This window comes from Neomonachus schauinslandi, chromosome 6 (genome assembly GCF_002201575.2).
Source record: "Neomonachus schauinslandi chromosome 6, ASM220157v2, whole genome shotgun sequence".
NCBI lineage: Eukaryota > Metazoa > Chordata > Mammalia > Carnivora > Phocidae > Neomonachus > Neomonachus schauinslandi.
Genome location: NC_058408.1, coordinates 118,023,605 through 118,038,458, shown reverse-complemented (window position 1 = coordinate 118,038,458; position 14,854 = coordinate 118,023,605). Strand labels below are relative to the sequence as shown.

Genomic DNA, 14,854 nt, shown 5'->3' with positions numbered 1-14,854 from the left:
AATTAAATAATTTTGAAAAATTCCTGTGTTCAATAAAAAAAAGGCATTGAAAGAACAAGATTCTACTCACTGTTTCAGGAGGCTCCAATGTGATCTTTTTTAATTGTTCAATTTCATTATCTTTCTGTATATTACTGGAGATCAGTTCCTTCAGCTGTATTTCTAAAGCTGCAACCAGTTGATCCCGTTCTTCTCGCCACTTCTGAAGGTTCTCATCTTTCTCTGCCAGTTGTGCTGTAAGTATTTCCTAACCAGAAAATAAAGAAAACGTTATGAAACGTTTTCTTGCAGAATTTTTTGAAATTTTTACTAGAAATAACACACTATGAATAAGACATGTAACAAATTACATAGTTTAGGCTAGATAAAGTATTTACTTGTAAAACAAAATACACAATGCCTTTATATGTTTACTGTCCACATGCTGTATTTATCCCTATCCCACCTCACTCCAAAAATCAGCTTATTGGTCACTTCTTTCAATAAGCAATTATGAGAAGGAAAAAAAAGAAGCAATTATGGTTTTTAAACTAATACTAGCATTTCCCCCAATATTTTGGAAATGAGAGGGTAAAATTACAGTCAAACAAATGACAAAACTAATAGCAACAAACAACAGAGAATTAAAAATTTGAAATACCATTTTCAGTGAGTTCAAAAACCATGAAATAGTGGTGAATTAAATAAAATATGCATAAGACCTAAACATGTGAAGCCACAAAACACTGCTGAAAGAAAATAAAAATACATCAGTAAATGGAGAGATAATTTGTGCTCAATGATCAAAAGACTCCATATTGTTAAGACGTCAGTTTTCCTTAAATAGATCTATAGAGTCAAAGCAATCTCAATCAAAATCCAGGCAGGCCAGAGTGTACGTGTGTGGAAATGGGAAAGTTCACTATAAAAGTTATATGAAAATGCAAACGATCTAGGATAGTCAAAATTATGTTGAAAATGAAGAATAAAGTAGGAACAAACACACTCATTTCAAGCCTACTACAATAATCAAGACAATGTGATACTGGTATGAACAGATATCCGTGGAACAGAAAAGAAGGTCCACAAGTGCATGGTCAATTCACATTCTACAATAACACCAAAGTAATTCAATGGAGGAAAGGACAGTCTTTTCAACAAAGAATGTTGGAACAAAAGAAGACATCCAAATGGCCAACAGACACATGAAAAAGTGCTCAACATCGCTCGGCATCAGGGAAATCCAAATCAAAACCTCAGTGAGATACCACCTCACACCAGTCAGAATGACTAAAATTAACAAGTCAGGAAACGACAGATGGCGGGGATGCAATGAAAGGGGAAACCTCCTACACTGTTGGTGGGAATGCAAGCTGGTGCAACCACTCTGGAAAACAGTATGGAGGTTCCTCAAAAAGTTGAAAATAGAGCTACCATACGATCCAGCAATTGCACTACTGGGTATTTACCACAAAGATACAAATGTAGGGAGCTGAAGGGGTACATGCACCCCGATGTTTATAGCAGCAATGTCCACAATAGCCAAACTGTGGAAAGAGCCAAGATGTCCATCGACAGATGAATGGATAAAGAAGATGTGGTATATATATATATAATGGAATACTATGGAGCCATCAAAAGGAATGAGATCTTGCCATTTGCAATGATGTGGATGGAACTGGAGGGTGTTATGCTGAGCGAAGTAAGTCAATCAGAGAAAGATATGTATCATATGACCTCACTGATACGAGGAATTCTTAATCTCAGGAAACAAACTGAGGGTTGCTGGAGTGGTGGGCAGTGGGAGGGATGGGGTGGCTGGGTGATAGACATTGGGGAGGGTATGTGCTATGGTGAGCGCTGTGAATTGTGCAAGACTGTTGAATCTCAGATCTGTACCTCTGAAACAAATAATGCAATATATGTTAAGAAAAAAAAAAAGAAGAAGATAGCAGGAGGGGAAGAATGAAGGTGGGGATATCGGAGGGGGACACGAACCATGAGAGACGATGGACTCTGAAAAACAAACTGAGGGTTCTAGAGGGGAGGGGTGTGGGAGGATGGGTTAGCCTGGTGATGGGTATTAAAGAGGGCACGTTCTGCATGGAGCACTGGGTGTTATGCAAAAACAATGAATCTTGGAACACCACATCAAAAACTAATGATGTAATGTATGGCGATTAACATAACAATTAAAAATTTAAAAAAAAATAGAATGTTGGAACAACAGCCAAATGGGGGGGGAAAAAAATGAACCCCAATCCTAATCTCATACCACATACGAAAATTAATCCTTGGACAAAAGTGGCACAGCAGTGGGAAAGTTTTTTTTTCAATAAATACTACCAGGAGAATTAGTAATCCACATTAAAAAAAAATTAGTCTTGATGCCTAACTCACTCCAACACAAAACTCAATACTAGAATCAAAATATGAAAGGTAAAACCCAAACAGGAACTAGTATAAGAGAACATCTTCATGTATTTGGGGTTAATAAAGGAGATGATTGGGAAAGTGAACTAAAGTAAATTTAAGAACTCATATTCATAAAAAGGCATTAAGAGAATAAAAAGTAAACTAGAGATTGAAAAAAGGTACTTGCAACACATGACAGAGGGCTCCTATCCAGAAAGTGTAAGAAGCTCCTACATATCAACTAGAAAAAGCCAGACAATCCAATAGGAAAAAGGTAAGGGGCCCTATAATCTTCAACCTCATTAGTACTCAGGGAAAAGCACATAAAAACCATAAAAAATGACCAACAACACCATGTATTTGGGAATATACAGCAACTCCAATACTAAGTAGAGTATAAATGGGTACAACTACTCTGAAAACCAATCTGACATTCTATCAGAGTTCCACACATGCATACCCTATCATCCAACATTTCTATTCTTGGCTAACAATGCAAGAAAAATGCATGCACATGTGACTGAGAGAAATGTATAAAAATGTTTATAGGAGAGTTACACATAATAGCTCAAAGCAGAAAATAATTCACATATCTTCAACATTAAAATGAATAGGCCGTGGTATATTCATACACTGTAATACTCAGCAATGAAAATGGGCTAATTCCAGCTACATGTGACATGAATAATTCTCACAAACATAATGCTGAGGTAAAACAAATGCATCCCGCATAATTCCATTTACATAAAATTCAAAGCTGCCCAAAACTAAAGTACAACATTAAAAGACAGAATAGTTATTACCACTGGGAAAGAAATAGAAGAGGAGCCCCCGGGGGGGGGCTGGTAATGTTCTATTTCTTGAACTGGGTGGTACTTAAGTGGATGTTGACTTTACAACAGTTCACTGAACTATTGTTTGTTTTTTATTTACTGTGATTTACTGTGTTAAATGTGACAATTTTACAAATTAACAATTTATACCTTAATATGGCAGACACATACATCCTAGGTATGACTGCAAAGAAATAGATGGGAGAAAGAAGGAAGCTAGCTCTCTTTAGGATTAAAAACTTAAAGTAGGTTTTGGGGCACCTGGGTGCCTCAGTCAGTTAAGCTTCCAATCATTGTACTATTGTTACGTAAGATGCTAACATCAGGAGAAGTTAATGGTAAGTATACAGGAACTCTGAATTAGTTTTGCAACTTTTCTGTAAATAAAATGATTTCAAAATAAGAAGGTAAAATTGTTTTTAAAAATCAGTGGGAAAATCACCCTTAACTTACTGAAAATTAACATCCTGGTTTTACAAGGAAGCTTAGCTATTATCTGTAAAATTCTGTCATAAACAAACAACAAACAAAAATACCAGCAATGACCATGTGATACTGCCAAGTTACTACTATTTTAAGGAGAAAATCAGCTTTTCATTTAAAGATAGTATCAATGTGTTTTGCAAGTTTCCTAAAACCAACAATACCTTTTAACTTCTTTTTTTCTGTTGGCAACATGAGGTGTCAGACTAAGCAGTCAATTAAAACAGGAGGGGAAAAACAAGCTAAGATAGAACTGCTGTAAGAGCTACAGCTAGTCAGGGGCACCTGGGTGGCTCAGTCGGTTAAGCATCTGCCTTTGGCACAGGTCATGATCCCAGGGTCCCGGGATCAAGCCCCGCATCTGGCTCCCTGCTCAGCAGGGAGCCTGCTTTCTCCCTCTGCCTCTGCCTGCCTGCCTACTTGTGATCTCTCTCTCTGTCTCTTTCAAATAAATAAATAAAATGTTAAAAAAAAAAAAAAAAGAGCTACAGCTAGTCAAGATAAAACTGAAGGTTATTTCTACCTATCATCTTCAAGAAACTATTTAGTTGACTTTTTTTTTTAAGATTTTATTTATTTATTTTAGAGAGGGAGCACAAGCAGGGGGAGGGGCAGAGGGAAAGGGAGAGAGAATCTCAAGCAGACTCCATGCTGAGTGCAGAGCCCAAAAGCAGGGCTTGATCTCACGACCCCAAGATCATGACCTGAGCCAAAACCAAGAGTCAGACGCTCAACCGAGCCACCCAGGCACCCATAATTGACTTTTTAAAAGTCCTGATAAAATCAGCTTATGAGATAACATATACACAGCATGTTAATAGAATCTACAGTTCACAATGCAAAATTTTATAATATGGTAGCGATCACCCTGTAGCAATCAAAAGGAAGAGATGTTTAAGTTCTGTATCTAGAAACTGAGATGTAATTAGGCATTTTCCCAACTTGCTAAATGGATTGAAAAAAGTTAAAGTAAGATAAGTGAACTTCAAAATTGGGAAAGAAAAGTCATCTTATAAATAGACAAATAGGCTGCCTTTTAAAAGAGGAAGAAAATCAGGTAACCATGTAAAGGCTGGTAAGAATCCCAGGGATAAACCTAACAAACGAAAGCTGGTGAAATACATCAAAGATAAAGTATAATTGTTACCAACCACTTCATTTTGTTGTTTTAAACAACGCTCTCTGTCTTCAGCATATTTTTTCATCTCTTTGTTTCGGAGATTCTCAGCTTCTTTTGCCTGAGTGATAAGCATCATTTTTTCTTCTAGCCATTTCTTTCTATCAGCTTTATATTTATGTTCAGATTCCTATGTATATAAAATAATACAAGTAACTATCACATGCTTAAATAATACTTAACTAATAGTCGACAAATTTATTTTTAGAACATATTCATATAACCCATCACTTTTTCACCTTTTTGAAAATTAAAAATAAGTGTTTTTCCTTAAACAATGATAAGATCAAAGTTTATTTCAGATTATAAAATGAACACTGCTGGTTTCCTTTTCTAAATGGACTTTCTTTTATAAACCTTATTTCGCTATGAAGTCCATTTAAGGACTCTCCTTCATCAGTGACCTTAAGAACAAATAAACAACTTCTATTTCTGAAAGAGTTACAAAGACCCAAGTCTTTCTAAATGCCAGAAAAGAAAAAGCCTTGGTTTGTGATGGTCATTTCTAACTGTATGGTTTCAAAAATAAAATATTCCTGGGTATATGGGATGCCAAGTAAAAAATAACTTGTGCAATAGGACATTCATGAATCTGAGGAACACTGGGAATGGCTAGACTGAGAATATAGCTGATCGGTAATTTCCATTCCAGAATTACAAAGTTTATAATCTATGTGATTACATCGTTTGAGCAGAACATAAAATAAACCAGTACTCCTTAATTCCCAATATAGTTAATACTTTTTCATAAATAATGGAGTATTTACTTTGTTCTAGCTGCTTTGGGATTTTCCCAATAGAAAGGGTAAATTCTAGAATATATAATTAATAGTTAACAAAAGAAAGTACTTTTTATTTGTTCAGTATCTGATTACATATAGCATGAATTTAAGAAAATAATTTAGATGCAGCCAACTTTTTAAAATCACTATTATGCTTTCTTCAATCTCAAAACTAGTTCCTTCTAATAAAATGTATAAAATTTTAAGTGGTATTTGGTAAACCCCATTAAAAAAAAGTTCGTCCATACACTGTATTCTATGTAGTATTTAGAATTGAACATGGAAAAAATATAAATGCAAAACAGAATATTCTTTATATAATACAGTTTCAAATATATTCCAGTGTCCAGATAGACAACTGTATTCCTTTCCAACTTCATAACTTAAAATTAAAATGATTATATACAAAATAATCTCCCTAAGTCTTCTTTTTCACAGCAGTAATTGAGGACTAAGAAGTTTAAGGAGTAGAAAAATAGGTAGAAACACATAAGAAGTAGTGATTTAAGAATTAAATATATAGAATATAAAAAAGAAGACCCAACCACTGTATTTTCATTGGCACTAGTGGTGGTTTGTATGTTGGGAATTTCCGCCCCATGTCATTTCAATGTATACTGAAAAATTATACCTATATGTTAGCATTTCCCAAGTAGTATTTCACCCATATCTAAATTAATTATAAAATATTTGCTGAATTCTCCTCTCATGAGAAATACCACGGCTAGATACATATATACATCAAATCGTACCTGTAACTCATCCTGAAGCTTACTGAGCTTTTCACTAAGTACATCGGTGTTATCCTCAAGTTCTTTATTTGACCTTTGATTACTTTTGGCTTCCAGATCATTGCATTTTTCCTTCCATTTTTCCAATTCTAATTTGAAAACATAAAATTATTTTTTAAAGCACATGCAAAAGTTATACCATATAGAGATACATACGGCATGAGATACAGACAGGAATCAGTAGAGCCCAGAAGAAAAACATAAACACAGATAGAATTGAGATAATTCCAAGGGCTGCACTTTTAAGAGTTCTTATGAAATTCTTAGAGAACAGTAAGTACAAGGACCTCTCAGGAACCCACTGAATAGTGTTCAGAGTATACAGTATAAACACCTCAATCTTAATTATATAGGAAACCTCACATGGTTCTCAAAAATAAAAAAAACTGTGATGATGGGCGCCTGGGTGGCTCAGTTGGTTAGGCGACTGCCTTCGGCTCAGGTCATGATCCTGGAGTCCCAGGATCGAGTCCCGCATCGGGCTCCCTGCTTGGCAGGGAGTCTGCTTCTCCCTCTGACCCTCCTCCCTCTCATGCTCTCTGTCTCTCATTCTCTCTCTCTCAAATAAATAAAATCTTTAAAAAAAAAAAAAAACTGTGATGGTATTCTGAAGGATGGAATCGGAGTATTTACCAAGATAAACATACAAGATGATACTAAGAAGCTGGACAGAGCTGTAACTCAGCTGATTTATTTTTACCGTCTGGGAAACATTGCAAGTTATCATCCAGTTATTATGAAAGTATTCTTATTCCTTCTTTACTACATACAATTTTACTTAGATAAAACAATTTTCATCACATTGGAAAATGTCAAGTTAATAGGACATTCCAAAAACACACCAATACTTTTTCACTATGAATTATTATAAATACTAAACAACTTTTAAAAAGGAAAGAAATCTAGGGAAATACAGAAAATGGCAAGTAGGTCTGGAGATATTTAAGCAGTCGTGTTTTACCTGTGGCCAGTCTTTCAGCTTCCTCTAACTTAGCCTCAAGCACTCGATCCTGTTCCACCTGAGTTTGTTCCTGTTCTTCCAGGGTCATTCGCATGTCTTCAATTATTTTCTCTTTAACATTTAGATCTAAAAATTTGGGGAGAACATTTGAGAAACTACTAACATCTACATCTAGTTACCCAATTTTTCTGAGTTCTTCTAAAATTAAAATACACTTTTATTGACCAGAATAGAATCTGAGTCCTATGCAGACAGCAGCTTTGTCTTGTTCACTGCAGCACGTCGATGCCTAGAACAGCACTGGCAGATATGAAGCACCAAGTAAGTATCTGACGTACAGATAGATACCTGAATGATTGCAAGAATGGATGGATGGATGGAAAAAACCAATCTCTTCGGATAAAATTAACGATTTTTTATAATATTAAACTATTAATACTAATAAATGCAAATCTTGGGATTTAGAAAAAACGTTACTTGGCAAAACATTTATTTTCAGTGTTAATATTCTCAAACCAAAAGTAAAACATTTACCTCCTAAAAGCAAAAAGGGCTCAATCCCAATTTGACTTTTTTTTTTTTAATCTCAAGTAATTATGTTTTCTACAAAAATTTCCAAAGCCAAAAATCTACTTCTATGATTTTTAAAACCAGCTCTTCAGGAATGACTGTGCTACTAGCCTTACCAAAATTGTCTCTGGCCCTTAAAAACTGATGACAATAATGACTTATAAACAGTTCCATTTTAATGCTGTCTGCTAGAAAGAGGTAAAAAGGAAAGATTACTTTGTTGTCTCTGGTGATGGCCATGTTTGTAGCAGGGCACATTTTAGACACTTCACCAAAACTATTACTGATGTCAGAGGTAATAACCCTATAAATGTAGTTCAACCTCAGGTCACTAAACATTAAAAATAACAAAAATCCCAAAAAATGGCTCCCTAAAGGTGCACATAAATAGCAAACTTAAAAAAACAACAAAGACAAATTCATTAAAACAATAAGAAAAAATTATATGAGTAATTTTCAGTATTTCTTTTTATATAAGCTGCCAGGAATGCTAATAAAAGAGAATTCCTCCTAGGATTAAAGGAGTCATTATTATCTAAACTCTTTCTTTCAAAAAGCATGATTACAAATATATTCAGATTATACAATTAATAAAAGTTTATTCAAAGAAAATCCCTTCCCTTTTCCACCCTATATTTTGCTCTAAACTAGAAGGCTAGAAAAGGGTTTAAGTATCTAGTTATCAATTAGGAAAGTTCAAAAAAAAAAAAAATTAGGAAAGTTCCACAACACCAATGATAATTTCACTAATGACTATCCACCTACTATCTGAAAGGTAGGTGTAGTTAAAAAAAAAGAGAGAGAGAAAGAGAAAATTATTTATCACTTACTGCCTCCAATAATTTACATTTCATTTCAGAAAATAATCAGAAATATGCAACGAATAAAACAGAAAAGTAAAACTATATTTGCAGATGACTTGATACTTTATGTAAGGAAAAAAGAAAGAAAACCTTATTAGAGTTCATAAACTAGTTCAGCTAAGTTTACAAGATACAAGATAAATATAATTAAATCTATTGTATTTCTATATACTAGCAATTAACAATTCAAAAAATGGTATTAAGTAAACAATTCCATTTTTAACAGCATTACAAAGAATTAAATATTTAGAAATAAATTAACAAAAGATGTGCAAAATTTATACACTAAAAAATAAAAAGAAAAACACTGAAAGGAATAAAAGGCTTAGCTAAATGTAAAGATATTCCATGGTTAATATTGTTTGTCGGCAATTTCCCCAAACATATCCTCAGATTTAACACAATCTCCATTAAAATTCCAACTGGCTTTTTCGCAGAAAATGACGAGCTGATCCTAAAATTCATGTGGAAATGCAATGAACCCAAAATAGGCAAAATAATGTTGCCAAAGAAGAGCAAAAGTGGGAAAATCCACACTTCCCAATTTCAGAACTTACTATAAAGCTATAGTAACAATATAGTCTGGTACTGGCAATCAAAGTCCAGAAATAAACCTTTACATTAATGGTTAACTGATTTTCAACAAAGGTGCAAAGACAATGAATGCAGTAAGAGAAAGTACAGTCTCTTCAAAAAATGGTACTGTGACAACTGATTCTCCATATATAAAAAATTAAGTTAGACACCTACCTCACACAATATACAAAATTATACTCAAGTGGATTAACTCCAAATGAATCAAAGATCTAAATATAAGAGCTAAAATTATAAAACTCTTAGAAAAAAACCTAGATGACTTTGGATTAAGCCATAGTTTCTTAGGCATGATACCTAAAATACAATCGATCAAAACAGATAAATTGGACTTCGTCAAAATTAAAAACTTTTATGCACCAAAGGACACAACCAAGGAAGTGGAAAACAACCCTCAGAATAGGAGAAAGCATTTGCAAATCTATCTGATAAGCCGTGTATCCAGAATACATATAGAACTCTTACAACTCCATAATAAAAAGAGAAATAACCCAACTGAAACATGGGCAAAGGACTTCAGTATCTCCAAAGATATATAAATGGCCTATAGCACAAGACGAGATGCTCAATACCATTAGTCATTAGGGAAATGCAAATCAAAACCACAACAACACACCAGTTTATGCCCACCAGTATGTTAGGTTAAATAGTGTCTCCCAAAATACATGTCCATCCACTATGAATATGACCTTATTTAGAAATAGGATACTTGCAGATATAATCAAGTTAAGAATAAGGTCACCTAGATTAGAGTGGGCCCTAAATCCAATATGACTGGTCTCCTTATAAGAAGAGGGAAATCTGGACAGAGACCCATAGGGAGAAGACACCAATACACACACACCTAAAAGAAAAATGGCCATGTTAAAACAGAGACAAACTGGAGTTATGCTGCCATAAGCCAAGGAATACAAAGGATTGCCATCAACCACTAAAAATTAGAAGAGACAAGGAAGATTCTTCCCCAGAACCTTCAAAACAAGCACAGCCTGCCCTATCAATACCTTTATTTCTGATTTCTAGCTTTCAGGTCTGTATGAGAAATAAACTTCCCTTGTCTTAAGCGCCAAGTTTGTGGTACTTTGTTACAGCAGCCCTAGGAAACTAATATAGATACTATGACTTTTTAACACGTGTTAAACAAGTGTTGGCAACATGTGGAAACACTAGAGCCTTCATCTACTACTGGTAAGAATGGAAAATGGTATAGCCACTGTGGGAAAAGTTCAACCCAGAACTATCATAGGACCCAATAGTTCCACTCCTGGATCCTCAAGAGAACTGAAAACATATGTTCACCCAAAAATTTGTACACAAATAGTCATAAAAGCCAAAAAGTAGAAACAATCCAAATGTCTATAGACTGATACAAAATAAAATGTGGTATAGTCATTACAATGGAATATTATTCAGCCATAAAAAGTACTGATACATGCTACAGTACGGATGAAACTTGAAAACATAATGCTAAGTGAAAGAAGTCAGACACAAAAGGCCATATACTGTATGCACCCACTTAGATGAAATGTCTGCAATAGGCAAATCCAGAGACAGAAGCAGATTAGTGGCTGATAGGGACTGAGGAGTGACAGCTAATGGGTACAAGATTTCTTTTTGGGGTGATGAAAATGTTCTGGAATTAGATAGTGGTAGTGATTGTACAACCTTGTGAATACACTAAAACGCACCAAATTCTACACTTTTAAAAGTAATAATTATGTACTGTATCTCAATTTTTAAAAAAATTTATACTAAGATATCTAAGTAAAAGACATTCAGTGTTTAAATAGAAATATAGAAGCCGAACTAAAAATGCACTTTTTTGTTTGTTGGGGAATGCCTCATGCACAGCTGAAATCATAGGAGCAAATGGACTCTCCAGTGAGAAAACAGAGAAAAAAGAAGATGACGCCTTAATCAGGAAAGTTGCCAAAGTAGCTGAGGTTCATTCTGAGAGAGAGGCAGTAACTGGTGCAGAAGAGATCACAACAGCTGAGAAAAGTTTCAAAGGAGGGGAAGCTACACATTACCATTTTATTTAGAAAAAATATACTCACACACAGTAAATACTACATAAAAAATGAAAATGAGGAAAAGGAAGAGGGTGAACAATTATGTCAAAATAATGTAAAAAGTAAAGGAAAGGAGGGATTGCAAAAAGCTAATAGATTTGAAAATATGTAGGTTAAGTGACTTGGGAGGAAGTTTCAAGAGCATGGAGAAGAGGGAAGTCAGATTAAAGTGGTCAAAATGGACCTATGCCACAGTTCTTGGTATTTGGCAAAGAGAGGAAAAATTAAAATATGATAGAAACTATATCCTGGTCCAAGGGCATGCTTTTTCAAAATAGCTAGGATCTGTTCACATTTGCCAACAATGACAAAGGAGCCAAAGAAAAGAAAACCCCTAAAAAGATTATGGAAATAGGAAATGTTAAGGGACAAAAGCCAAAAGAAAGGCAAGAGAAAATAGGGCAGTGTGCAGAGATACACACACACACAGTCAAGTTATTGATCCAAGTAAATCCCACAAATGTCCAAGTCATCTAAACAAGTAATAATCTGGTTGTCCTACCCCTTTCTTTTTAGTTGGCCAAGTACAAATAGCAAAAATTAGTGACGAGAATCTGAAACTTAAGAGTAAAACAGACCTAGATTCAAATCCCAGCTCTACTACTCACACAACCAAGATATTAAGGGGTGAGTGAGGGGGAGGAGAGGAATGTGCATATTATGAACAGAAAGATACATGTATCATTTACAAAGGTAATTTTATATTTCAAATTTAAAAATCAATAAAATGAGTAAAAAAAGCATAATTCAGCACGTAAGATCTGAAGTTCAAGTATTTAATGGTTTTTAAAAACTTTAAATATGTTTTACTTGACATATATTCTTACATGATTTTGTCTAGAAATCTATTCCATTCATTGCGGCCAATGTAACTGACTATTTTTCACAAAATCTTGGCCATTACTTAGAAATCAATATTTCTTTAACTTGAGTATTTCTTAATGTTTTATTTTTCTAAGAATAAACTTTATGTTGGGGCACCTGGGTGGCTCAGTTGGTTAAGTGTCTGCCTTCAGCTCAGGTCATGACCCCAGGGTCCTGGAAGAGCCCCGCATGGAACTTCCTACTCAGCGAGGAGTCCACTTGTCCCGCTGACCCTCCCCCCGTCTCATGCTCTCTCTCACTCTCTCTCTCAAATAAATAAATAAAATCTTTAAAAAAAAAAAAAGAATAAACTTTATGTTGACGAGTCACTCATTAGAATCAATGCTTTTCCCTTTTGATAAAGTTACATCTTATGTTGACCTTACTTTACAGTTTTCAAAGGAAAATGCTAACTCAATTGTTATTGCAACTACCTATTATTCTGCAGTTATTTTAGTACTGGAAGTAGAGGTTTGTTCCTGACCTTTGCACACTCTCTCATACTGTTGTATAGTTTCTTCCACGTTCTGATTACTTAACTGCTCCTGCAAGATGAAAGAACATGAATTAAATGCAAATTTAACTAAAATGCACAACAATATTTACTAGTGGGACTTGAAAACAGGGTTCAATGTTGGGTCTGAAATCTCTCTCCTACAAGGTTGACTACTAGTCTCCTGCTTCCAAGTTTCTTTAGCCTTGGAGAAAAGGGCAAGGTGAAAAACAAAACTTGATACCTTTAATCTCCCTCAAAGTTACTGCCCAGTCATGTTATTTACTCAATGTTTTAAGCTACCATGTTCTCTTACACACCAGAAAAAGCAGAAATGAGGAAATGGAGGCTCACTATGCATTTAACATAGGAGGAACAAGGAAAGCCATAAAAAAAGTTCCGTATCAATACACTTACAGGGCAAAAAAAATAGGGTCCCCCATCCCCTCTATGTAGAAAGTAGCTGGGGAGTTCGAAAAAAAATAATAGGAGCCACAAGAGGCAAGAGTAAATTATGGGTACTGGAAATCTTCCAATTCTAGTTTTAACCTATCAGGTAATCCAACCTTCACTCCCTAGCTCATTTAACATCAACACTATCTCCTTATTTTCAAGTCTTAGAATGAAAATCATTACAGAACCTGGAAATCTCGGAAATCTATTATGAAAGTATAGACTGCTTTATTAGATTCAGTTAAAAATTAAAATCATGTGTTTACACCTGAATATTCATTAGTTTGCTTCATTCAAAAGCCAACATGCAAAGAATACAACAAATTCATTTTTTAATTATTGCCAAATCCATTTAATTGATGTCAAGCAAAATATAACCACTTATAAAGGGATTTTGCTTTTTAAGTGTCCTTTCGAAAAATAATTTTTTATAAGACATGAGCTTCATTTTCTTTTTACTTTTTTCTCTTTTTTAAGATTTTATTTATTTATTTGACAGCTAGAGAGGGAACACAAGCAGGGGGAGTGGGAGAGGGAAAAGCAGGCTTCTTGCCGAGCAGGGAGCCCAATGTGGGGCTCGATCCCAGGATCCTGGGATCATGACCTGAGCTGAAGGCAGATGCTTAATGACTGAGACACCCAGGTGCCCCTTCTTTTTACTTTTATTTTGAAATTATTTTAGATTCACAGAAGAGTTGCAAAGATAGCAGACATATCCTGTATAAGCTCCACATAGCTTCCCCTAATGTTAACTCTTATATTACCACAGTACATTGATTCAAAAATCGAGAAACACTGGACCGAAAAATGAGCAGTTGAGTGTCCGTGCTCTGTTATTTAAAATATGGAAATAATCATCTTTGTATGAAAAAAAGGAAATTAGCACTGCTATAATAATATTAACAATACTATAGACTGTATTTGGATTTCACCAGTTTTTCCAGTGATATCCTTTTTTGCTTCTAGGATCACATACAGGATACAAGACTGCATTTAGTAGTCCTGTCCCCTTAGTCTCCTCCAATCTGTGAGAAGTCCTTGGTAGTCCCTTTCTTTAATGACCTTGACACTTTTTACTGGTCAGGTATTGTGTACAAACATCCTCAGTTTGGATTTGTCTGATGTTGTCTCATGATTAGACTGAAGTTATGGATTTGGGGGAGAAATACCACATAAGAGATGAGCCTTTCTGGTCACATCAAATCAGGAAGCGCATGGTATCAATATGACTTACTACTGGTGATGCTATTCTTGAACATCTGGCTAAGGTGGTTTCTGCCAGGTTTCTCTACTGTAAAGATACTAATTTTTCCTTTCCATACTCTATTCATTAGAAGCAAATCACTATGGCCTTATTTAATTTTAAGTAATTAATTTTTAGATTCCAGAAATAGTCAAAAGAGAATTTGTTATAAAGAACTGATAACACTGAGGTGTCTGGGTGGCTCAGTCAGTTAAGTGTCTGACTCTCAATTTTGGCTCAGGTCATGATCTCAGGATCATGAGATCAAGCTCAGCATCGGG

At 34.8% G+C, this 14,854-nt stretch overlaps 1 protein-coding gene across 3 annotated transcripts in view; it reads right to left on the bottom strand.

Moving 5' to 3' along the window:
* KIF20B (kinesin family member 20B) overlaps positions 1-14,854 on the bottom strand; it is a 76,491-nt gene that overhangs the window by 13,430 nt on the left and 48,207 nt on the right. For all 3 annotated transcript variants that reach the window (XM_021699976.2, XM_044916546.1, XM_044916547.1), the window contains 5 exons: positions 12,869-12,929; positions 7,422-7,547; positions 6,422-6,549; positions 4,862-5,017; positions 71-247 (listed from right to left, as the gene is read on the bottom strand). In XM_021699976.2, the coding sequence (XP_021555651.1) occupies positions 71-247; positions 4,862-5,017; positions 6,422-6,549; positions 7,422-7,547; positions 12,869-12,929 (648 nt within the window). The remainder of the gene's footprint in view (positions 1-70; positions 248-4,861; positions 5,018-6,421; positions 6,550-7,421; positions 7,548-12,868; positions 12,930-14,854) is intronic.